This window comes from Cyprinus carpio, chromosome B19 (assembly GCF_018340385.1).
Source record: "Cyprinus carpio isolate SPL01 chromosome B19, ASM1834038v1, whole genome shotgun sequence".
NCBI lineage: Eukaryota > Metazoa > Chordata > Actinopteri > Cypriniformes > Cyprinidae > Cyprinus > Cyprinus carpio.
The window spans coordinates 4,024,381-4,051,571 of NC_056615.1; the positions used below are offsets into that span (position 1 = coordinate 4,024,381).

Genomic DNA, 27,191 nt, shown 5'->3' on the forward strand with positions numbered 1-27,191 from the left:
CAGTTTTACTGGGCAATATGACAATATATAACAATGATAAATGATCCACTGTTTGAGATCTAGCTATGTATTCTTCCCTTTAAAAAATAGCCAGTGCTAGTGTTTTAGCAGTTTTACTGGGCAATATGACCATATATAACAATGATAAAATATTTGCAGCCTCTCAGACAAACAACAAAACTTTTTTTTTTTTTATTTGAAGAGATTTACATATTAGTCTGTTATATTCTAAGAGTATGTAAGATGGTTTAAAAAAAAATAGTAAACAGTCTGCTTTTTCTGTGGTGATTTGCATGTGTTTACACTCTGTGTTCCTGAGCGTGACCTAAAACATGGCGGAATCCAACGCGGCATGACGTAGATTCCCATTCTCTATACATAAACCTTTTGTGTTTTGACAGTACTAGCACAAAACATAACTTAGTTTAGTACCAGGCACTGTTTGATGGGCTTTTTTGTTTTCGTGGGCGTGCTTTGGGTGTTTTTGTTTTAGTGGGTGTTCTTTGGGTGTGATGAATTAAACGTTTAACCAGTAAGGCTTTAAAGCAGATGCAAAAAATTTACTTTTGTGATTGTGAATAAGTGCAGTGTCCTGTGAGATTAACTCTACCGCTGAGTTAACACGGATGTCAGTGTATGTGGCACTGAACAGTATATTGATTTGGCGGCACCAGAACTGCAGCTGATAGAATATGCACTGTAGCACGATACAACAATTCTTTAAAAGCAGATTGTGGAGACATTTTTGTCGTTCACCATCAAAAATCTTCATATCGCACACCCCTACCCTTGGCAGAAATTGTGGACCGGGGGCACGTAGACCGGATCGCAATGGCACTTTAGCGTTCGACTGCAGTTTAGAACACAGAAAGTGACAATCCTGATGAGCTCTCGTATGAACACAGTTGCATCTTACATTTCATCCGACTGCAGTTTAGATCTTTATGATGTTGATTTATTGGTGGTTGTTTTTCAGTTTACTACCCTTCATGTAACTGAAGTTGCTCCTGTTGTAACAGCTCTAGTCTGTATGTTAATTAAGTTCTGACACCCCTTTGTCTGAGGTGGTTCTGTGTCCCACACCTGTCCCATTCTACAAGTGGTCACCATTTGATCAGGACGTGATCATCCCAAATGGTCTACAGACAACATAACTGTTAACTTTCTTCTTCTCTATAATAATTAAGCCATTTTGGGAAATGAGCATGATCAAACATATTGTGGAGAGGAACCTGGGTCAAGGCAGACTATAATTTCTTACAATAGTATCAGCATGTTTCACCAAGAACCTTTAGCAAAATCCCACTTCCAGTTCTGCCAACAGTATCCAACCCAGTTACGGTAGAAGATGCTCAATGTAGTGTCTATTTAAACACACACCAGCATCCCAAAGTGCACTTCCAAGATACAGGCCCGGTTCTGCGGAGATGCTAGAGTGGGGTGATGGTGGGCTGGGCTCTTGGTCTCAAATGGTTCTGGATCGGGGCCGAGGTCGACAGGTCACACAACGTCTGACCAGGTGCGTGAGCCGGTGGACTACGCAAGAGAGCGCGAGAACTTGGAGAGAAGCCTCACCCACTGCACCACTGCTGAGGGTTAGCGTTCCCTGGACTCTGGGGACCTTATAGACTGGGAGGCAGATATGTATGCAGAAATGCCCATTCTCCTCCCACCTTACTCGGGCTTACCAGTCTGCCCTGAACTGTCTGCCAGCCCTGTCATTCCCCTGTCAACAGCCCTACAGCTTTGCAAAAAAACAAAAACTAATATAACAACATTTGATGTTGAGTCCAAAATATCAATAAATACTCATGTACAGTCATGTACAGTTTTGTAACAATATATGAAACTGACTCAGAGGAAGACAGTCTTTTTTCTGCTGATTAAGTGATAATACAAGACAACCTTACAAATGTTGCAAAAATGCTACAAAATGCACATCATCTTTTGTTAAAATGGGACATCCTCTAGCAAAACAGGCACAATATTTGTAATAAAAAAATTAACCCCAAATTTGTAAGAAATAAGTTTTGGATTTCGTTCATCAAATATGATGCAGGGTGGAGTTAATAATAATAATAATGTTACTTATCTAGTAAAAAGTTTAGTACATTCTGTCAATTTTCTCATACTGTTCTTAACCTGTATGACTGACTATATGCTGCAGAAAAACACAAAAGTATTTTGGGATAATTCACCCAAAAATGAACATGAGGGTGAGTAAATGATGACAGAATGTTCATTTTCTTTAAGATCAGGTTTTGTAAGACAGGGGCCCCCTCTGCTTTTCTAAAGTCTATAGATCCAACATACAAGGAAACAAACACTATCATCAGCTCTTTCATGAAAGGAGAGCACATTGGTTTATCTATCCAGCCTTTGATCCGTTACATCCCTTACAGTCCTTGTAGCCCCTTAACATATCCCAGGGATCATGGTCATGGACACAGAGAGGAGGAGGCATGTCCGGTAAGATCTTAACTCCAGCACTAATACTGACCAGCAGAAAGAGAGGCTGAGTGAACTTGGCATGGAAAGTGTGGATGAGTTCAGCCTTGTCACGTGTGGTGTTGTAAAAAGACAGAGTTCCTGCCGCCCAGTCCAGATAGACTCCGACTCTAAAGGGTGAGCAGTCAGGAAGCCGCATCTCTACTCCTCCATGAAGAGCATTACATGTGGGTAAGGGGGTGGTAACAAAAATGCCCCAGGATTTATTATTAAGTCCAATGCTACAGGCTGCTAAACTTCCCTTCCTGCTTATGTCTTTATAGGCCATTCCTATAGTGGCCGACTTGCCAAACCACTCCAGCTGGAAGAAATGACGGCTGCTCAGACCTTCCCGACTCATGATTTGGTATTGATCTATGAACCTTTCTGGATGATGTGGTAGAGTTGCTGGGTGTCTGCGATATTCCACAAGAGCCTCATCTTCCTCTGACACCTGCACACTTGAAGAAGCGGTGTTGGGATCCCAAGTCAGCTGGCACACATCTGAAAATAAAAATTAAATGAAGTGTTCTGATCATACAAGTTAAAATGCTAATATCAATTTTAAGAAGAAAACAGCAGACTAACATTGGCGGAGAGTTTCCAAGTCCCGTTGCTCCTCTAGACCGTCCACACTGATGAAAAATATTAGTTAAACAGTCGAATTTGAAGAGAAATTAAATGATAATATAAATAAATCTGGTAACACTTTATAATAAGGTCTCATTAATTAATGTTAGTTAATGCATCAAATAATGTTAACTAACAATGAGCAACAGTATTTATTGATCTTTGTTACTCTTAGTTAATAAAAATACAACTATTCATGTTAGCTCAGGTCCATTAAATAATATTAACAGTATATTTGTTAATATTAATGTTAGTTTTGTTTTTAGTTTTGGTATTTTAAGATATATTTTTCTTGACTTACATTAATTTCTCTAATCGGGTTGCTGGATCTTTCAAAACAGATCTGAGCTGGTCAAATCCTGGGCCTTTAACAGGATTGATGCTCAAGTCTATTTCCCGCATGTGAGATGGATTAGAAGAGAGAGCCCTCGCCAAACAAGCAGCTCCTGCTTCTGTGATGCTGCAGTGTGTCATCCTTCAGGGAAAAGGAGCTCATATTCACTTATTCCTACATCGTACACTGAGGAAATACACTACCGTTCAGAAGTTTAGGGGTCAGGAAGATTTTTGACATTTTTGAAAGAAGTTTCTTAACTTCAAAATCTGTATTTATTTGATGGGTCGTACACTCTCTGGTCTGTGTGATGTCTTGTGTATGTGGAGCATGGCATTCAGATCCTGACATGGCCACTCACTTCGTTTCTGAACGAATCGGTTATTTGAACGAATCAGTTGAATGAATGACTGGATGACTCATTCATTAAGACGGTGACTTGTTGCTACCTACTGCCTGTTTTAGTTTCATATTTAGAGTATCATTTTAGTTTTTAATCAATTTACTTTTCAATATTCATAATTTTAAACAAAAAATATGTTTATTAGTTATAAACTAATCATTAGATGGCAATTAGTCAATTTGACATTAATATTTCAATAATGTTGAGAATACTAGCATTCGATGATACAGTCAAAACAAAATTTATTCAGACACCTTCAACATTTCTCACATTATCAAAGTGTATTTGCAATAGTTTAGAAAACGGTAATAAAATGACAAAACTCAGAGTTAAACTGTTCATCTTAATAAAGTCTGATAGTTTTAATAGAAAGGTATGTTACAAAACATGATCAGATCAAAGTGTCAAAGTTTTTGGATTCCAAATTTTTATCAGATTTACTGCTAATCCACTGTATGAAGAACCTTTGGGTATAATATGTCACAATTTACTTTATTTTGCTATCCTCACTTACATAAATGAACTATAGTGTCCTGCAACCACTAGTCTATCTGGTGTCTAAATCATTTTTGGTTTCACAGTATCTGTATCCACTTTGATAAAGAAAAGTGTTTCCTCTCTATTGTGTCTTTCCATGATACTAACAATCTTGTCGAACTTGTATATGTGAAATATTTAAGATCAGTAAAACACACCTTTAGTTACTATTCCAGTCTATATTCATCTTTTATGTTCAGACTCACCTGAGTATCTCCAGTTTACAGCCAGGGTTGCTCAGTCCAGCAGAGAGCAATTCCACAGAAGAATCTGTCAGGCCACACATGCTGAGATCCAGAGATTTGAGGCTGCAAGATCCAAGAGCTGAAGCCAGAGTTTCAAGAGAATCAGCCTGTAATTGACTGAAGAAAGAAAAACAACAACAAAAACATGAAATTTACATGTGAGGATATTACAGTGGTAGCTGTCTTTTTCAGCTGTCAAAATTTTTGGCTCACTTCCCATCTCTTCAACATGGTATGTAATAACATGGTAATTCCTGGGATACTCACACTAAGGCCCGGCAGTTGCATTTACATAATGACCAACACAATCTATGAAGAGCAGCACAGCTGAGTAAAGGTTCAGAGGACAGCTGATTATCATCGGGTGTGTGTAATCTACCAACAACACAGGCAAAAAAATGGGTTAAGACATGCTCTTTTTTGGTAGTTAAATAATAGTGCAAAGCCTACTAATGTGTTTACCACAAACCTTGGTAAATCACCTTAAATGACACGCACACACACGCACACACACACACACTATTTGTTGTTCAAAGCAGCTTTACAAACTCAGAAATGCTACCCGTACCCCCAGCAGAAAGAGTGGGGGTTGGTGTGGCACTCTTGGTCGGGGTCTTCCAGAGGGAAGATGGATCTCTGGACCGTCATTCTGTCGAAGACCTTGATTAAGAAGCCCTGATGCCACAAGCATCAGTGCTGCAAGGGTAGACCCTCTGGAGAGGAGAGGTACACACCTCGGCATACAATGTCCTCCTCAGTGTCCTCCTCAGTGCCCTCAGGGGGCTGCTCTGTTAACCCCTGCCACCTCCAGTGCTTGCTGTTCTCAGTTGCAGTCCAGCAAAGGTATGGCACAAGATTGCTCATCCACTCCAGTGAGGGTGCTAAAGTTGTCAGGTTGGTCACTCTCTGCCGGTCATTCGCTTCAGGGCATGAAAGTGACTATAGCCAATACTTCATTGTTCTAAAAACAGATGGGGGTGTTGCGTCCGATCATAGCTATGCATCTGTTGAACCGTGCTATCAAACGCTTTTCATTCAAGATGCTCAGTATCAAACAGATTGTGTCTCAGATCAGCTCAGAGGACTAGTTTGTCACGATAGATCTCAAGGACGCATACTTCTACGTATTGATCCTGAGGTTTGCTTTTGGGGGCAAAGCATATCAATATCGGGTTCGTCCCTCCAGCCTATCACTTTCACCAAGTGTAGATGCTGCCTCGGCTCCTCTCATACTCCAGGGCATCCGCATACTGAATTACATTGACGACTGGCTGATATTAGCACAGTCTCAGCAACAGGTGATTCAGCATCAAGATGTCGTCCTTGGCCAAATGAAAAAGCTGCGACTGAGGCTGAATGCTTGTTCAAGAAGAGTGTGGTTTCTCCAGCTCGAAGAACCAGTTTTCTTGGCATTTTCATGAGGTCTGTCTCGATTTGATTCTCACAACCTTAAAGAAAGTGAAAGAAAGCAAATCACTCATTGTCAAACGGTTTCAGAGACCGTGAGGTCTGATAGCAGCTGCATCCATCATGATACATTTTGGCCTGCTGTACATGAGACCTTTGCAGTGGTGGCTCAGGACCAAACCCACTTTGCATGATCAAGGTCATGTGGCAATGCCTATGTGCCTTTAAGTCCTAAACACACTGCACGATTTTCGGCTATCCCAGACGACAAATTGGTATCGTGAAAAAATTGTGCCGATTTCTGTGATCGTGGGTCCTAATCGGTGGTCCTATGTCGGACAGTGAGAGAGGTTCAAAGATGCCCGTTGTCACAGTCTTGAGACCAAAGATAGAGAGTTGCGGTGTGCGTCATCTCGCATTACACCATATTTTAGAAATCAAACTTTTTTCTATGAGGGTAACGTTACAGGCCATCATACCATAAGTTGTTCTAGACGCAATGCGGCGCTGCCCTTCTAGTCTGGTGTCTGACCCCACACAGATGTAACAAATATGATAAACAAACTTTAAAGATGCCAGATATTTGTTAATTTTAAACTTTAAAAAAAGATTTAATTCAAATATTTTCTTTATTTTAGGGAGATGTCAAAGTCTCTTAACCCCAAATACCACCCACCCTCAAGGGACTATTTAGCCAATCAACTTATTCCTGACTGGTATGTGATCGAAAAGAATAATGTAACTGTTGCTTTGCAAAACATCAGGAGTGCAGAAATTACATGTGATGCTCAGACAGGCCTAAGTTAAGATCACTATATTAACAGTCACTCTACATTACATTAGTGAAGGAAAAATTAAACAAACAGTACCAAGTAGTAAGGCAGTCTATGAAGCACAGTCAGGCCTTGTCGTTGCCCAAGAAGCTTTTAATCGCTATTACAGTGGAAAAAAAAAAAAAAAAAAAATGTCAGTACACTCCAGCTTTTAAAAAAAAAAAAAAGCCTTGTTTCACACATACACTGAGCATTGCAGCCCAGAAGATCTATACAATTGAATCCCTTGCTCGATGGTGTGCACAGATCAAAGCGGTCATTGTTTGACTAAAAAGATCTTCAATGGCAAAGACTGTTTTGAAAGAGAAGCAACATCTCCTTAGTAATTTGATATTAAGACAATTGTTGCATTAAGTAAACGAAACAATTTGAAATGGTTGTAGGTTTCTTTTCAGGCCTGCCTCAGCATACAGTCATGCTGGATGTCAGGACTCGTTGGAATTCACTCTAATGACAGATTTCTTGAACATTATCCTGTCATACAGGCAGCTTCCATGGACCCCAGGCTGGATGTAATTTTGTTTGGAGTAATGATTCAGTGCATAAATCACCATCAATAGTCTTTTAGAAGTATTACTGTCACAAAACAGACTGGGAGAAGCACAGGTAAGTTAACTGGGATGCGTTTATTTATACAGCAGACGCAAACTGAGGCAGGTACGCTCAGACTGGACATTCATCATAACAACTAAAAAGGAAGGCAGCTTAAACCGTCTTTGCTTTAACAGGATAGTCAAACAGAAAGATCCAATAGGGAATTCCAAACAGCAACTCAGGTAAGTATCCAGATTTCATAAAGCTCAAATGACTTTTCCCCTTGCAGGTATAAGGATATAAAAGGACAGATGAACTGCCAAAGGCAGAAGGGCAGGTAGGGGAATCTAGGTAAGAACTTCAGATGAGTAGACCGGTTGCTCACAAACTCCAGAAGACAAACTTCACTATCCATACACAATGTATCCTTCAATTGGTAGATAGGTAGACTGGAAAGAAAACAAAACACCAAACGCAAGGTTGGAGAACTTGGCGGAGCAGACGTAGGGCGCATCCATGGCGGAGACAACGGCAACCAGGATGGAGCTGATGACCACCAGAGTACAGGAGTCGGGGTTAGGGATTTGACCTCCATTGAAGGAGAAACGGCTCTCCTGGCCGTGACGAGGAAAATTGACAGAATTGCACTCCTGATCATGACAAAGGAACTGGATCCACTGGGAATTGCACTCCTGGCTGAAACTGGGTGTTTGACTTCCACTCATGATTATGGAAATGGAACTGGTTGAACTAGAAACGGCACTCCTGGCCAGAACTGGGGAACTGGATTCTCTGGGACCGGCACTCCTGGCCGTGATGTGGGTACTTATCCCGACTGAAGACAAAGCGGCACTCCGATGCGATGAAGGAACTAGATTTATTAGGAAATGGATTTAGAATAGGTCCTCCACTCAGGCTACTCACTGCACAATGTCTGGGATTCAGGTCATAGGCTGGAGCCTTCACTGGACTCTGATCTGGGGCTAGAGCCTGCATTACACCTTGGCCAGGGGCTGAAGCCAACACCGGACTGTGGTCGAGGGCTGAAATGTGCCCTGGACACTGGTCAATGGCTGGGGCCTGTACTGGATCTTGGTCAGAGGCTGAAGCCCGCTCTGGGCCAAACTCTGCAAAAGAAGCCCTCAGTGGGCTTAACTCAGGATCAGGAGCCCATCCTGGGCTGAATTCATGGACTGGGAAGCGCTTACGCAGCGCTGGCACAGCATAGCCCCTGCGAGGAGTCGGCACTGGAACAAGCTCTGGGGCTGGAACCAGCACATTTCTGGATTCTGGGACTGAAACAAACTCACAGGTTGGACTGGACACTGAGAAAGGCTCTGGGATGGTGGCCATTTTAAAATACAGACTCTGTACTGGTGGCCTTAACAGGTATTACTTCTGGAACAACAGCCATAATGTGATGTTGGTGTCTGTTTTTGAACAGCGACTATTATTTGTTGTCTTTTGATGGTATTACTTGTTTAGTGATAGCTTCCTGTACCCTAACACAAAGTCCACCACTGACCAGCCATTCTGAGCGAGGAGTATAGAGAGTGGTCCTTGGTGCTCAGCTTCACTTTATTTCTTGGGTTGATAATACTCTTTAGTGCTGATTGAACAGATAAGATGGGTGAATCTGCTACTTTTGACACCAGTTTCACTGTGTTAGAAACAGCCACTTTTGGTCAGGAAAAGGTGAGTTACCTTCTTAGACAGGTGACTGGGGGAACCTGGACAAGCTTTTGGAGCGAACATAGGGATTGGATCAGGTTCAGGAACTGACAGGACTTGAATGAGTCTTGGGTCAAGGTTACAGACAGAGATTGAAAGAGCTCAACAGACAGTGGTTATTTTCTGAGAAGGTTCTTTGTCGGCGGCCATGACAGGTGATAACTTGGGATCAGCAGACTTGATGGGCGAGGATGTAGGACCAGCAGCATGATGACTTCGTACTAGTGGCCATGATGAGTGATGACTTAAGGTCAGTGGCCACTTAACCTACAGTGAATGTTGATTCAACGATCCAGAGGGCGAAGTTGAACTAGGATTCCAGAGTCTAACATGAATTGGCCATGGGCATAATGAACCGGATCCCGTCGTCAAGCCCAAGTCCAAAAACCTCCATTAAAGTGAGGTCATCCCCAGGGAATGCAGTCAAGGAACTCTTGGACATAGTTCTCAAGTTCCCGGCCATTCTGAAAAATGAATATGGTGATTCTCAACTGGTTGTGACCACCACCCTGAGGAGGCAGATTGATGAATGCCAGGTCTTCATGCTGTTAAGTTGGGTCTGGTCTTCTTTCACAAAACAGATTGAGAGAAGCACAGGTAAGTTAACTGGGATATGTTTATTTATACAGCAGATGCAAACTGAGGCAGGTACGTTCAGACTGGACTGTCATCATAACATATCTAGCAGGAAGGCAGCCTAAACAGTCTTTCCTTTAGCAGGACAGTCAAACAGAAAGATCCAATGGGGAATTCCAAACAGCAACTCAGGTAAGTGTTCAGGTTTCATAAAGAGTTCAAATGACTTCTCATAATTGGTTACTTTTTCCCTTGCAGGTATAAGGATATAAGGACAGATGAACTGCTGAAGGCAGAAGGGCAGGTAGAGTAGTCCAGGTAAGCACTCCAGATGAGTAGACAGGTTGCTGTTCACCAAAACTCCAGAAGACATCAATCTTCACCATCCTTACAACTTGCAGGTAGGTAGCCTGAAGACATGAACAACCACAAGGCTGGCAAACTGGAGAAACTGCAACAAGATCAGACAATTGTGAGCTGACTGGTGACCGTTTATATAGCATGGGGAAATGAGGTGAACAGTAACAGGTGTGCTGATTGGGGACAGGGTGCAGGTGTGAACCGGACAGGCTGCTGGGAAATGTAGTTCTGGGCTGGTGACTGAGAATGTGACAATTACCGAAATCCTCTATTATTTGATATCAGATTTATTGTTTGCACATATCAATTTGGATTGCAGCACTGACGATGACCTCAAAAAAGCAGAGTTTACAAAACATATACACATCCACTCTATGTGTATCAAGTGTCAATACCAAGTCCTTCCTATCCTGCAGAAACTAGAAGAACACTTCAAAGTTTAAGAGGACACACACTTTGTGGCTGGAATAAAGCAGAAGGTTTGGGCAGATCTGTCCATGCGGTACCAGGTACATCAAACTGTAAGTAACAATACTACCACCATTATCTTTTTTTTTTTTTCTGAGAATTTCCTATAATTTTTACTTGGATGTATTATTCTAAAGAATTAGAACATCAGACACTTCCTAGAAGAGGCCACAGTGATTGATCCACCTTTTTAAAAATAAACTTGACACAGGCAGCATTTGGGAGAGGGTGAGAGTGGCAGCAGTAACAACTATAAACAAGGCATTTTATTTTTTACAAGCGCACACACACACACACACACACCAGGGCTCTGAACCGGTTCAAGGAATGAAAATGAAAACCGGAAACGAACGAAATTTTGACAGGAACAGAACCAGAAACTGAAACGAAATCAAATTTTATAGTTCCGAACAGAATCGAAATTTGAAATGACCATTAATAACGCTATTTTATCGTTTCATTTAATATTTGAAATTTGCTGTCAACCAATTACGAATTCCAGTAGTACTATGCAAATGTGATGCAATGGCAATGCACCGCCCATAGAGTTTATCTGAGGATAGTGTAAGATGAATTCAACAGATCACACGCACCTGAATGGAGAAAACAGAAAAACTATAGGCTTACATAAAAAACAATATAGGCATATACACTAAATATATTTCACTTAAATCATATTGACAGATTAACTAAACGAAAGAAGAAAATTGCTAAATTACAGTTCACTGTGACATGTTCCAAGGTTTTTGGAAAGGAAAACGAAACAGCAGAGAGTAGTTTTCTTTATTTTGCAAAAACTTTACAGTTTTAATTATTTTGCAAAAGCTTGACAACTTTGAATAATGTCTTGCTTCTGTATAACCATATGACCATCGCGCCGACACCTTAAGTGCACACACAACATAATTTTGCTATATTGAAGCCTGTTCATTATCAAAATAAAATAGCGCCTCATGGTGCTGATATAGCCGATGTGAAGGATGATGTTTTATGTCGATGAAAGTACAAACAATAAATAATATTTTAGCATCCAGATACGTCGGGAATATGGAAACATTTAGATTCGTGCCGAATGAGAGAGGTAGGTTTTTGGATTGACGTTTTTATAGCCTTAACTTTAAAGGATTTGTTTTGAAGAGAAACTAAACTGTTTTTATAAAGTTTGTAAACATTTTGCTTTAGCCTACAGGCATTTTAGTCTTCATTATTTTGTAAAGTAATGGGGCTAATAAAATGCGACATAAGCCGTGACTTATGTTTTTTTTTTCACTTTTAAAACACAATCTTATACAAGTGTTTTTTTTTAACAATGCAGCAAACATTTTCAAATATCTTAAAAATACTTTGATGTCTTTAAAGTGTTGATAGATTTTTTTTTTTTTTTTTTAGTAGCCTATATACATTTGGCCAAAATCTAGAAAAGATGGTTTTTTGTTTGATGTTGGTTTTGTTTTTTTTTTTTTTTTTTTTTTTTAAAGAAAACGCTGTACTTTATTATTATTATTAGGCAAATTATAGGCAAAGAAAATTGTTTTTAAAAAAATAACATTATTAACCGGTATTTCTTCCACCCGAGCCGGTTTCGGAACGGTAATAATATCAGAGGAACGCAGGAACAGAAATGTTAAAATATCGATTCTGCTCGGAGTGAACCGATTGGATTTTTTTGCGTCTTCAAGCCCTGACACACACACACACACACACACACACACACACACAGACAGTAGTTGAGTATACATATGTGGTAGTGCCAAACTCTCTCTAGTTGTTTGTTATTTTGTAATGTTAGAAGGCTAGGACAAGCAAAGCAATACTACAGAGGTTAATACAAAGTACAAATACTAGGAGTAGTTGAGTATTAATACAGGGCCGAGAGCCGTGGGAACGGAGCGAGGCCGGTGGAGTGATTGGGAAATGAGCGACACCTGCTCCACTCACCGGTCTCGAGTCCCACGGAGGAGATCGGGAGGATACAAAAGAGGAGCGACGACAGTGAAGGATGAGAGAGGACCAGGCCTGGGTTTTATTTTGTGGTTTGCTTTTATTTGTGCGCGGCAGTCGCCCGTGAGGGGCTGTCGCGCTATTTTATGTTTATTTTGTCATTAAAGTTTTATTTGAGTGTCCGCCGGTTCCCGCCTCCTTTCTTCCCGTCATTATGGAGTTTTTTTATTGTTACACTGGTGCCGAAACCCGGGAGGAAGGAGGGACGCGCTGCCGAAGATCCCTTGCTGCTGGGGTGAATCCGCGGTGCCATCGAGCTGGGCGTAGCAGTCTGGCGCCGTGGACGCTCGAGGCGGTGGGCTGGAGTGAGTTGCCGGGGACGGACGAACTCGCTGCCGGCCGCCCGCGATGTGGAGGGGCGGCTGCCGTCCGTAAGGGAGCGGAGGAGTCGCCGCCGTTCGCCAGGTGGCCGGAGCCTGCTGCCATCCGCCGAGAATGGGGAGGAGCAGGGAACGGGGGACTCCTGCCGGCTGCCCGAAACCGGAGGGAGCCGTCGCCGTCCACCGGGCGGCGGAGGAGTGTCGTGCCGTCCACCGAGGGCCGTCCAGTGCCACCGCCAGGCACCGCGGAGGACTTCACACAGCCGGTGGAGGGCCGAGCGGCAGCGTGTCTGGGAACCGGAATTTTTTTTTTTTTTTTCTCCTCTCTCCCCTCTCTCGTCTCCCGTCGCTCCTCATCCTTCCATCTCCTTTTCTCTCGCCTCGTCTGTCCTTACCCCCAGGTTCCCGCAGGTCACCGTGAGCGGTCCCCCCCCGGAGGGAGTGGGGGGGGGAGTAGAGCGCAGTCTCGGGAGTACCCCCCGGCCTGCGAGGGGCGATGGGGGTATGTGATGAGTGGGGCGGGGCCGAGAGCCGTGGGAACGGAGCGAGGCCGGTGGAGTGATTGGGAAATGAGCGACACCTGCTCCACTCACCGGTCTCGAGTCCCACGGAGGAGATCGGGAGGATACAAAAGAGGAGCGACGACAGTGAAGGACGAGAGAGGACCAGGCCTGGGTTTTATTTTGTGTTTGGTTTTTGTTTATGCGCGGCAGTCGCCCGTGAGGGGCTGTCACGCTGTTTTGTATTTATTTTGTCATTAAAGATTTATTTGAATGTTCGCCGGTTCCCGCCTCCTTCTTCCCGTTATTATGGAGTTTTATTGTTACAATGATAAAGATATTTGTCTGGTGGTGATAAGGATATATTCTTGGTATTAATATAACATTTTTCTTTCATTTTAGGAAATACATTGCAAGACAGTGAAGTGTGCTTTAGCAGTTCTGTTTGAAAAAGAGGACAATGCTCTGAAGAAGAAAACAGCTCCAAATTCTACTGGCTAGTTAGTTTGTGAGAGAGTTGACAGAGAACTTTGCGGCTACAGAGACATGCCCTTAATAGCCGCCTATGAAGACCCTGCTCTGTGGTGGTGGGATAAGAGGGATGCTTTGCCTATTCTTTATAACCTTTCCACAACTTACATTTGTGTTCAAGCCTCCTCTACCCCCTCTGAGAGGGTTTTCTCCACATCTGGAGATACAATAACCCAGGAGGTCTTGCCTTCCCCCAGAGAAAGCAGATATGTTGAATTTCCTTCAAAAACAATGCTAATTAGTTTTAGAAAATTTTAACACTATGGGCCCTATTTTAACGGTCTAAGCACGAGGTCTAAAGCGCACGGCGCAATTATGCTAAATGCATGTCCGAATCCACTTTTGCTAGTTTAAGGATGGGAAAATGCATGGTCTAAAAGGGTTGTTCCTATTTTCTTAATGAGTAATGGGTGTGTTTTGGGTGTAATGTGCCATAAACCAATCGGAGTCTCATCTACCATTCCCTTTAAAAGCCAGTTGCGCTCGTGCCATGGCGTATTCGCTATTTACATGGCGGAATTTGCAAGTGGAAAAAAACTGAACGCTTCTCTAGTGAGGGAACAGACATGCTTGTGCACATAATTCTGATGCATGCAAATATCCATTATGACATGTAGGCATATTTATGTACACAATAATAATCTTTTACATTTTAATCCTTCAATTTTTCATTTTTAAAAATGTTTGTGCTGCTGCGCATACCTGTGTGTGTAATAAGCAGAGTGTACACACATTGTGCACCTGCCTTACTAACGCGCTCTTAAAAAATATATATATATTAATAAGCAGAGTGTACACCACATTGTGCACCTGCCTTACTAACGCGCTCTTAAAAAATATATATATATTTCTATGGGACAGCAATGCCAGCAACGCGCCTGAACACACCTCGTTTTCAGACCAGCACACCCATGAGCACACAAATGGGTGCAAATGCATTTGCTATTTAAACAACGTGGCGCAGGACATGAAAATGACAACTGAGTTGAGCTGAAACTAGCAAAAAACACTTGCTTTGCGCCTGGCACCGCATTGCAATGGGTGTGTAAGATGGGGCCCCAAATGTTGAATTTGATGTTGAATTAAAATTGATAATTTTGAATTGATGAGTTTAAATGCTCTGTTTAAAATATTTTGAGAGTGATTAATAAACATAAATTATTATAAGTATTGTGCATTACTTTTATTAAGATAAATAATGGAATCGGAATCAGAACTAGTACTCATTAGGCAGAACTGGAACCAGAATCAGAACCGGAAAATTTCTTATGATACCCAACCCTACATGCCTTAGACATGTAGAAGAAACCTTGTTTCCTGTCTCAAGGCTCCACTTTGGCTGGATGCCATGGTGCAAACATCTGTATGGCTTTCCCCTGATCATTCTGTTCCTGGGAGTTCTGGAGAGAGTGTATAACGCGCTCTTAAAAAATATATATATATTTCTGTTCTGGCCGGGCCGAGTATGATTCTCTAACATAATATTCCTACTCGACAGCTCTCCCTTGGAGATTCTGACCAGGGGAGACCTCCTCTCTCGGATGGGGGGGCTCATCCTTCACCCCTGCCTGAAATTATGGAAACTGTGGACGTGGCCCCTGAGGGGCACACCTCATAGCCTCCGGCCTCTCAAACGAGGTTGTTGAGACCATACTCCAGTCAAGACCTCCCACCACAAGGAAAACAGTACGCTCCGAAGTGGAAGCTTTTAACTTCTTGGTAGGCAAAACGACTGCAGACCCAGTCAACTGCCAGTAAACCCATTACTTGTTTCCTCCATGGCACTCTGAAACTGAGTCCTGCACAGCACTCTAAAATACCAACTAAGGACTTGGCAATGGTTTTGGAAGGCCTGTGCAATGCCCCCTTTGAACCTACTGAAGAAGTGCCAGATAAGTTCCTGACCTAAAAAAACAGTTAGCTCTGTTATGAGAATAGGAGACCTTCAGGCACTCTCAGTCTCACCTTCATGCCTGGAATTTGCCCTGGCATGGTCAGAGCCTTTCTCCACCCTAGACATGGGTATGTCTTTAAAGTGCCCACTAACACACCATGGCCCATAGCGCTGCAGGCCTTTTGTCCTCCTCCTTTCCAGGATGCTGACCAGGAGAAGCTAAATCTGCTCTGTCGAGTGGTCCTTATTTCTGGGGTGCTTTTGTGGTGATGCTTTATATGATGTTGACCAGGAGAAGCTAAATCTGTTTGGTCCAACTAAGAAGGTCTCCCCATTGACCAAGCAAAGCCTGAGCAGGTGGGTGGTTGAGCCCATATCATAGTCCTCTGGCCTCCTGTCACCTATGGGATTCAGAGCAGGAGAAGCTAAATCTGCTCTGTCGAGATTGGAGTTATTTTTGGGTGCTTCCTTGCAGGAAATTTTTACTGTGAGAGGCTGATCCTCTCCGAATAGATTTGTTCATTTTTATAACCTGGATCTGGCTTCTACCTCAGGATCCCAAGTCCTCTCTTCTTAGATGTGCTTACCTGATAAACACTAGACAAGGACTTGTTAGTTTGGTGCAGTGGGCATTCTCATTCCCAAAGCATTGCAAAACAGCTCGAGTTCCCTGAGGGGACGTCTCAGGTTATGCATGTAACTATGGTTTCCTAAAGGGAACAAGACGCTGTGTCTGCCATACTCCCTGCATCCCTGTAGGCACTTACTTCATCCTTTAAACATGCTAACATGTGCTGCTCTGGATGCACTTTTAAGCTTCCTGGTTGCTCACATCACCCTGCTTGTAATGTTTTGCTTCTCCACTGGACTGATTCCACACGTGCTTCAGAACGTGGTCACGCAGAGGTGTTCCCAAAGCGTTCCGAGGCAGCATCTCATTCACTGAAGGGAACCATGTTTACTTACGTAACCTGAGACAGTTTGTTGTAAGGTTTTTTTTTCTTTTCTGGATTACTTATCTTACCGTGGGTGAAGTATCCTCAGTGTCTCTAGTCTGAAGCGAGGATCCGCCAGCAAAGAGAAAAGTTCCCGAAAATTCTGATTCAGTGGCATTAACACCCTTAGTTCAAGCTCTCTCAGGTGTGAAGGGTTCTTTTGAAAAGCAGAGAATAATGCTGATAATGTTTCCTCCTCTACAGAATAGAATTCCAACCTGTAAAGAGAGTTACGAGAGTTAATGCAAACTTTTTTATATCATTCTTGTTTAAGTGTGAGCACAAAGCACATTTAAGAGGTCATGAACTGAGAAATAAAATTTTCCTTGATCTTTTTACATGTAACAGGTCAACGTGCTATATTAAAAAGTTTCAAATTTCAAAACTTTCTTGTTAGTTCAAAAACAACTTTTATTAAAGGGGTGGTTGATTGTGATTTCACTTTTTTAAATGTTAGTTAGTGTGTAATGTTGCTGTTTGAGCATAAATAATATCTGCAAAGCTGCAGCACTGAAAGTTCAATGCAAATGGAGATATCGTCTTTTAGAATTCTGGCAGTTTAATGCGTACAAAAATGGCTGGTAAGTATGGAGATAAAATTGTTGCGTAATTCCAAATAAATAGATTATGATCCACATAATGGAGATATCGTCTTTTATTTTTGTGTCGGTTACTGTGCATTTGCGAATTGTGAAACATTTCTTGCGTCAAGACGTGCTGACAATCCACAAATAGTGGACTCCACCCACCGTCTACTCAAGCCAATCAGATAACAGCCACATTTCGCTGACCAATCGTAGCACGATCTCGCTATAGCCAATCACGTTTTGCTTTACAATCAGGGCAGTCTCATCCTGAGATAATTTTGTTTTTCTTTATTGTCTGGGATATGTAATATAAGGGCCATAAAAGGGGTAACTTTACAGTAAAAGATGTTTAAAATTGGATTTCGTTAGACCATTAGACTGGGTATCATGCTGTGTATCAGGCTTGTTTTGGATTTTGCCACATCATGAGGTCATAATGCGATGAAAGATCTCCTCTGCAGAAGAAAATCAATGCATATGTGAGGTCTGTTTTGGGTTTTGTTTCATGTTCTTGTTTTCATGTCTTTTATTTTGTAATTTGATTTATGCTGTTAGTGTCAAGCTGCCCTTGCCCTCATGTATTCCTGCTATTGATTCCTCTGTTCAATGTGTCATGTTCTGATTGGTTATTGTCCTGTCATGTGGTTCTCAGGTCTGTTTGCTCATTGGTTGATTCTTGTCATGTGACCCATAGTGTTTGCTACAAATAGCACTCATGTTCCCATTGTTCTTTGTCGTGTATGTATGTATCTGCTGTCGGTGAGTCTAGTCTGTTCATGCTACGTCAAGTCAAGTCAAGTCAAGTCAAGTCAAGTCAAGTCAAGTCAAGTCAAGTCAAGTCAAGTCAAGTCAAGTCAAGTCTTTGTTTGGATCACTTTGTGAATAAACTGCACATGGCTTCTTCAACTTGCCCTTCAGTGGGCTGCTCATGACAGCCTATGCTGCGTTCCAGGCAGGTTTTTGAGCCCGTAAATCACGATTTCAATCCACGACTCACGACTTTGTAGCGTTCCAGACAAGTCACGCCAAACTGCTTGCGCGCAAGGAATTGTAGCTAGATTATTAAATTTATTGCAACGTTATATTGTCCTAAAGTCTATTTCTCACAGTGTACCCCTTGCATAAACACCGCATCTGTAGGCAATATTATCCGTAGGGCTGCCATATTTATTTTGCGGGCTATGTGACGTCAGAGCTCGGAACTGGGAGTACATCGATCTAGTATGAGTTTACGGGTGGGAAGTCACGGGTTTGACTGCCGTTCTGGTGCACTTTCACGGGTAGAAGGTTGGAAAAACACGGGTTACGGGTTGCCTGGAACGCGGCACTACTTCTGCATTATTGCCTCTTTAGCCCCACCCACTGATTGACAAGATGCTAGAGAGATGCAAACACAGGATTACTCCATCAACATAAAAGATGTTGCAGTGCTGAGTCTGACTATATTGGATCCAATGTCGCAACACATAAGTGTGAGTAAATGTGTTTTTACCACTATTGCATTGTCTGTTCCAGATCATTTAATACATACTGTGTATTTATATGTTTTTAACCCAAATTACCCATGCTGTTTTCAGAGTATGTCACAGCAGCATCCATCTACTATTTTAAAATGTGAAAATGTTAGTCAATCATAGCAGTGGCCGTTTTGCAAAGACGGTCAAAAACTTCAAAAATCAAGCCAAAAATCTTTCAAGCATAATAGGTGTACTTCAGAGAACATTATAAAAAAAATAAATAAAAAAAATACAGTTCATGACCTCTTAAACTCATACCAGTTTATCTACTTGGTGTGCTGGTAAAAGGTTAATCTGAATAAGATTATGGTGTACTAAACATTTACAGTCCAGGAAAATGTGTTTCAATTCTTAAGTGACAGTAAGTTTCTTAGTGTCCGAATTTTGGAAAACCTCAAATAAATCCTGTCATTTGTGATCTTAAAATGTAAATATTCTTAGTATATCATGACTATTAAAGTTAAAGTGTGTAATTATTTAGATATTATCCCAGTTTATTATGCAGGGACAGCGGTAAACAAAAATAGTTCATTCGCAATATTAAAAAAGCTGTTTGAGCACCTCAACCTGCTGAAATTACACACTTCAGCTTTAAGGAAATCAGTATGTGTTGCAAAAACTAGGTTTGCTATTATTTACCTCAGAACCGTTACTTTGAAGTTCGGGTGCCTGAATGCCTTCGACAGATGCTTTAAAGCCTGATCTTCAGATCTCTCACAGCATCTGCTCAAGTCCAGCTCTTGCAGGTGACAAGAACTGCTACAGAGAGCCGAGGCCAGTTTCTGACAACTCTCTAAGCTTTCCATTTTTTGTAAACTGGGGAGCACAAAACAATATTAATGAATGAAATTACCTTAATACTATCATGCACCAAGGTAACTCAGTTTGAAACACAAATGGAGCAGAAGTTCAGTACTTAGATTTAGTGATTTGTTCCAATAAATAATGATCACTAATAAAAATAAAGTAAACAATTTTTACTAACGTCAGTTTCTCAAGATGACAATCCGGGTTCATTAAGATTTGAGAGATGCCCTCCACTGTCCTGTCACTTGTGCTGAATGCATTCAGCAGCTTCAGCTCTCTCAAATGTGTCGGGTTCAATAAAATCCCAGTAAGCAAAGGATTAGCATCTTTAGGATAACTAAAATATGGTGTCCTAAAGAGAATATTGTAAAGAAAGAAGATACAGGTACTCTATTTTAAGCATTTAAGAGATGAATGTATGTGAAATAACATCTAGATATGATTTTAACAGGAATTATCTGAAATGAGATGCATATATTGTTTTATTATCCCTTTAATGTCCAATGGATTTAAAGACTGCCTTGGTGTGAAGATCCTGCTGTTTTCAGTAAGGGACAAACAAATATTTATATTAAGCAATGAATCATTAGCTTAGCAACTAATGACAATTTTGCATTTGTGTGCATTGTGTTCAAAAATTCGTCCTGACTGTTATTCATAATGATTCATTCTCAGGATTGCTGCAAAGGACACAATAGAGAACATTCAGTAATATGTTAGATTAAAGAACACTATTCGCTGTTAACTAGTTGCTCCTTAGCATGCATATTACTAGCATATTAGGAATATATTACTTATAAAGCACATATTATTGCCTTATTCTGCACGACCATATTCTAGATTACTTAAAGGGGTCATTGATAATGATTTCACTTTTTAAACTTTAGTTAGTGTGTAATGTTGCTGTTTTAAACATAAACAACATCTGAACAGTTACAATGCTCAAAGTTCAAGTCAAAGGGAAATATTGTCTTTTACACAATCCACCTTTTAAGGCCAACAATTGTGACGTCAACTCAATGTAGATTTTAAACCATGAAAATAGCGCAAAAAGCTTAAAATTAACCAGTTTTCTCCAACAGTTAGAACCGTCGAATGCTGACATTGTCTTCTATGGTGTGCAACACAAACACCTCTGCTAAAATCTCAGAAAAAGTAGTCTGGGGTTTCATGACCCCTAGCCAGATAGCTAAATACCAATTCATTCTTATCCGTCAAACGCCTAAAAATTTCTTTTTAATCCCACCAGCGAACTTTTAATGTTGGTGTTTGTTGGCCTTTATTTGATCAGTGTAAATTATTCTTTGATTTATTTTAGGAGAACAGAAATGCGGTGTAAAATAAAGGTAAAATGTGAATTTTTTTTTTTTTAAACTAAGCATGAATACATTACAGTGCACCCCATAAACACAACAAGCCTTCGAAAATACCTGGTTGACCATCCCTTTAAACCCACCCATTACCTAAATATCACTACTCCAACAACAACAACAACAACAAGCCATAAATAAACTGCAAATTAGGAGTTTATTGAGGGAAAAGCGGCGCACAAGCTTAAGCAAGTTGTCATAATTTTTCACGCAAAATTGTTCAAGTGCAGTTACTGATGTTCTTTAAAAAGAAGACAACATAAGGTATGGTATTTTCTTAACTGGACAGACAATACTGAAATCTGTCAGTATCAAGTATGTCGGTATGTCAGTGACTTTTCGACTCTCAAGATGTGTTTTTGTTTTTTGCAAAGCATTCACTGCATGATGAAGCCTATAAGAATGCAGTTAGAAAGCCCCTATAATTCAAGTAATGAAAGTAAAGAAAACCTGTGTATAAGTTTGTTTTTTATATTTATCACACAATTTGTTCAGGTTTCATTTGCTGTTGTATGAACTCACCTGAGTATCTCCACTTTGCAATTAGGGCTTCTCATACCAATGGATAATTGTTCCAAGTTTAAATAAATGAGGGCCTTTTTCTCAATGTCAATCTCTCTGATACGATTGGCTGGTGATCTCAGAGTTGACGCGATCAGTGCCCAGCTCAGATTTGTGACCCTATCCAGTTGGACAGAAAGGAAAATAATTTATAGGTTAAATGACATGAAGTGCTAGGTAAATTGCTAAATATGACTGCCGTCTCATGTTATTTAGTGATCTCACTGAACATCCTGAATTTTAATTTGTCAAAATTACACTCAGTAATACAATTATTCTGTATTTTAAGTTTGTTTATGTTATGTTATGTTATGTCAGTCATCTAGATGTTACATATTTTATATATATATATATATATATATATATATATATACAGAATATACATTACAGAAGTTACTGTATATGCACACACAAATGCATACATCTCCCTGTGCTTACCTGAGGACTCTGGAGATCTTGATGACGGGCAGCAGTCTCATAATGGCTTCATCTACATTAGCATATTTCCTGACATCGAATATCAGTGATGTATCCTCAGAGGTCAGCAGAGTAGTGGCTATATTTGACCACTCTGAAGGAGTAACGTGCACATCGTCATCTATTTGAAATTTAATCGGGCCTGGATTGTTATCCACAGGCAGGGCTACGTCAAGCTCCTCCAAACAGCGAGAGAGATTAACTGAAATCTCAAATAATGGCTTTGCCTTGACTTTCTGTAGAATATTTTTGACTACTTCCTCTGTCCTTACTTGAAGAGATGTATTTTGGAACAAGCAGGACAGGAGCTTGTTGCTTGGACCTGCAGAGATGCCCAAGAGAAAGAGAAGAAAGATGTCTAGTTGGCCAGTTTTGCTCCTTAATGCTCTGTCAACTGCCCTTCTATGCATATCAATTGGTACTTCTGTAGGACTCAGCAACTTTTGTGCTTTTTCTGCAAGTGTAAAAGACATTACATTTCCCTTGCTGGTTTCATAATGTACAGCGACATACAATGCTGCCAGGAACTCTTGGACGCAGGGATGTGTGAAGCGGTACATTTTCCCTAAACCCATCAGGTTTTGTTTTCTGAAAAACATGGGCCAATCTTTAGAGAGTTTGACAGGAAGAAGAGGATCAGTACTGGTTTCTCTCTGGTCCTTCTCCATAAAGGTCAATGTGTCCTTTTCCAGCATGTGCCAAGCCAGCTCACCCAACTTCAGGATCTCCTCAGTGCTTGATTTAGCAGACTTTTCCACATGTCTCTTCATTTGAATCAGGAGAAAATGTGTGAACATCTCTGTCAAGGTGAGAGGAGGATTTGTATTGTAACTGTTACTGAAAAGCTCTTCCAAAACAGTGGAAGCCATCTGACAGAAGAATGGCAAGGAGCGCATGATGTACAGGGTTCTGGATGATTTCACGTGAACAGTCGCTCTTACTGCAATGGTTTGGTCATACAATTCACTTCTGATATGCTCTTCCCACTGCAAGTCATCAAACCCATGAAGTTCAACCACCTTCTGTATATGTTCTGGAGGAGTTAGACCTGCATCTTTTAGCCTTGAAGTGACCAAGATCTGGGCAGAAGGAAGAAGGTTCCCTTTGAGAAGATTCTCCCACTGCAAGGTCGGCGCATGTCTTGGTGCACTTAAAATTAAGAGGAAATCTAAATTCACCAAGTCCATCCAAAATAAAGAGGATCTGAGACTGTTCAAGGGTCTCTGGCTTCAGTAGCTTTGGAAAGAGCAAATCTAACAGCTGCATGAGGCTGAATTTCTTGTCGTATAGTATGTTCAGCTCACAAAGGTGAAGGGGAAACACAAAATCAATGTGCTGGTGTGTTCTGCCATGTGCCCAGTCAAAAACAAACTTCGTCACAGCTGTTGACTTGCCAGATCCAGATATTCCTCTCATCATAATGGTGTGGATATGCCCGTCTGTAGAATAATGAGGCTTCAGGAGATCATCATAATTAATAACATTTTCATCTTTAATGTCCTCATTGTAGGGTCTTTCCAGCTCACGCATCTCATGGACCATCTGGCCATCCAAATGTGTCCGGTTTGATACATACATCTTCAGTGGAATGCCATTTGGAGCCTTTAGAGTGTCTTCATATCGCTTTTTTAAGCTTTCTTGCAGTAAAGACTTCAAAGTTTGGATCTCCTCTTTAGAAGTTTCTTCATCAGCAAGTAAAGAACTGGAAATATGTCAGAAATGTGTTCTGTGAGATTGTATACAAAATAACTGTATACCATATTGTATAAATGATTCAACCTACCTATCTCATTCAACATGTATATCATGTGGGTGATCAGAAAGAGCTTTATCTTCTAAAAATAAAAAAATCTCTTTCTGATCACCCACATGATAAACATATCCCTTGCTACAGTTTATTTACCACCTAGACTAAAATTAGCTGCTACAACCCCAGTGCTAAAAAACGTGGTCTTGATAACATAGTCCTGAGTAACTTCAGACCCATTTCCAAACTTTCCTTTCTTTCTAAAATGTTAGAAAATGTGGTCACCGTACAATTACAGTCTCATTTAGACAAACACAATATGCATGAACCATTCTAGTCTGATTTTCATCCTCTCCACAGTACAGAGACTGCTCTTTTAAGAGTAGTCAATGACCTCCTTCTTGCTTCTGACTCTGGTGCCCTCAGCCTCCTGGTGGATCTGAGTGCAGCTTTTGATACTGTTTGCCATTCAGTACTCCTATCTCGACTTTGTGCTATCGGTATCACTAGTACAGCTTTTCAGTGTATAACTTCATATCTTTCAGACAGGCAACAATTTATAAAAACCAACAAACACAAATCTTGCTCTGTCACCATTTCCTGTGGTGTACCTCAAGGATCCGTTCTTGGTCCACTTCTTTTTCTAATCTATATACTTCGCAATTCTGTTTTTCCTCTTCCTTCAATTAAAGCCCTTAATCTTTTGCAGTTAGTTCAAAATGCTGCTGCTCGTATCGCATTCAGTTCAAAATACTTGTCCTAGTTTCTAAGGTGATACATTGATTTCTAAGATGATACATGGGGCAACATTTTCTTAGCAATGTTGCTTGCGAACTTTCACATTGAGAATGGGTAACAAATTTCTTCCTGGATAATTCAGATCACTCGTGGGCCCTGTGTCTTACCTGGTTGCCCGTTGATGGCAAAATTGCTCAGAATGTTGCCCTGTGTATCATCAGCTTACAGATTGAGTTATGAGAATTTCCCTGAAATACCCAAAAACCTTTTGGTGGTACAGCTTTCAGCATTTCACCTCCTAAGCTTTGGAAGAAGTTGCCTCTGTTCTGTCTCCTTTAAAACCTTAAGACTGAGCTAAAAAGCATTCACAATATGTTCTGCTAACGGATTGTCTCCATTCACTGTCACACCTTGACTTAATTCGTATACTGTCTCATAGCCACGTAAACATATTTTATCTGGGGGATCCGGAAGGCGGGGCTTGATGTGGTAGGGCAGGGCCATGGTGAGGGATTTTTGACAAAATCCTAATATTAAACAGCCCAAACTCTTATAGATTAACATTCAAATGAAGAAGATTTATATGTTAACCAATATATATTTGTGCGTTTGTGATTTTAGATCAATATTTTTTTTTTAGCAATATTTCAATTATTTAAGGGGATTTTACTAAATAATAACATCTTTACTAAATAATAACATTCTCTCATCAGAAAAAAAAAACTAAGTTTTATATGATCCTACAAATGATGTAAGAGATTAATTCATCACATACTGCAGACAACATCACTGATTATATCTTATAGCTTTTTTTTAAGAGTGCTTAAACTCATGCTATACTGATTTCAGTGACATTCTTTGATAATGTAAATGTTCTTTGCTCGCTGTATAATTTGTTCATTGTTTGAATAATCGTGGACATGCAGCGTTATAATTAAACTTTTTTTTTTTTACGTTATTAAATGTGATCAGGTTAAATACAAATTCAGTCTTACTAAAATATTTTGTAATAATATGGATAGCGTGTAATTTCCTTATATTATGTAACATGTCCTTAAATAAAACTTATTATTATTATACAAAAAAAGACAGGACAGTGCACAACAAGACTTACCACGACTCTGTGGACAGGTTATTCATTTTTGTTTGGTCTTCAAGAACATTGTGTTTTAGTTTTGATGCCATCGTAGTCAGCACTGAAAATACAAAACACAGACTCTATTTAAATACACAGGTCTCATGGGCTCTTTAAAGTTACTAAACTACACATAAATGTCCCTAATAACCTGAATTAGGTCCTGAGAAAACACACTTGTGACACTAAACAACAAATATTAGGCCTAATCTAAACCGCATGTGTTAGGCTATTATTCGGAGACAGAGAATTGAATTTTAGCATTAAATCAATGAGAGCACAAAAAAGTAAACCCAATCTGCCTCGATTAAAACAAAATCTTTATTTTATATAGCTACTTCATAGCCTATAGCCTATAGCAATCTAAGCCGTGTTCACGCTTTCTTACTTTCACTTTTTACTACTTTGTTTTTTTTTTTCCTAATCTCTGTAAACTTTAACCGAAATATCAATCCACCCCGGTATCAGCATGGATTAGCGCAGAAATGTGATGATAAGGTGATTGTTTCTGACAGCAGTCAGCGCGTACCTCTCTCAAGTGTCGGCTGCAGAAGAGGCGTGACTACCGAGAAACAGAAGAGGAAGAGAACGGATCGGCCGCTTAATATGCAGTCCGTTTTCACTACAAAATTATTTGCGGTGTCAGATTTGCGGAAGACACCCAAAAGAAAAAACAAAAAGAAAAGAAAGAAAGAAAAAACAAAGGACAACCTCGTCTCTTGCAGTTCCTCGTTTTAGCGCTAGTGGCGCATTTCAACCCATTTAGGACACAAAAACGCCATATCAATAAAACATTGCTTGTGACAGTAAATTCGGCTTTTGTTAACGCATGGATGAAATGCTGGAATATTTCGTACTGCTATCAACATGTGTTTCACCACAAGAACCCATGAATTCGTGTAGAACTGAATATGATTTCCACCAATACAGTGTAGCTTTATTACTTGTAACTTTCCCTGTTGATAACTGCTGGTTTTTTGTTTGGCATAATTTTATGCATCCCAATTTTGTGTATACATTATGGCAGTCTGCTCAAATGATAAAGGTTACATTCGGAATGATGTTGTAGTTTACACAGAAACTGTGCATGGGCTCATCGTGGCTGAGCTTCTGCTGCAAACTGCTTTAGGATGTCCAAAGTTTCTTTAACATAATACTTATATAGTTATTTGTAGTTTTCTTCTTGAAAAATATTATTTATTTATTTTAATTTTGGGGTGAAATGATCCAAAAGTGTTTGACAGGTTTTGTAGGATTCACCTGAGCAGTAAACGTTAATTATGTTTTATAGGCTACTCTCTTATGTTTTATATAAAATTGAGAATCATGGTTTTGCTGAATCAGTCATATTTGTTGTAGAGTTTGTAATACTTTTGTCATGTTGAATATAAAGTTTAGAATAAATATAAGATGATTCAGTTTGCTGTGATCACCTGTCATCTGGAGATGCTGCTGATTCTCAAATG

General features: G+C 40.4%; 2 protein-coding genes across 2 annotated transcripts; both read right to left on the minus strand.

Annotated features, from left to right (window-relative positions):
- Window positions 1-1,863: 1,863 nt before the first annotated feature.
- LOC109081157 lies at window positions 1,864-23,218 on the minus strand. The gene is made up of 10 exons (XM_042745692.1): window positions 22,067-23,218; window positions 21,590-21,757; window positions 19,876-20,049; window positions 19,530-19,706; window positions 16,816-17,004; window positions 4,904-5,011; window positions 4,598-4,753; window positions 3,419-3,592; window positions 3,076-3,122; window positions 1,864-2,991 (listed from the first exon to the last, which is right to left on the minus strand). Exons 1-10 carry the CDS (start codon window positions 22,999-23,001, stop codon window positions 2,369-2,371), a joined length of 2,751 nt encoding a protein of 916 aa, XP_042601626.1. The 5' UTR covers window positions 23,002-23,218; the 3' UTR covers window positions 1,864-2,368.
- On the minus strand, window positions 23,117-26,619 carry LOC109092841 (NACHT, LRR and PYD domains-containing protein 9A-like). The gene is made up of 3 exons (XM_042745429.1): window positions 26,255-26,619; window positions 25,705-25,786; window positions 23,117-23,807 (listed from the first exon to the last, which is right to left on the minus strand). Exons 2-3 carry the CDS (start codon window positions 25,773-25,775, stop codon window positions 23,117-23,119), a joined length of 762 nt encoding a protein of 253 aa, XP_042601363.1. The 5' UTR covers window positions 25,776-25,786; window positions 26,255-26,619.
- Between the last annotated feature and the right edge of the window lie 572 nt (window positions 26,620-27,191).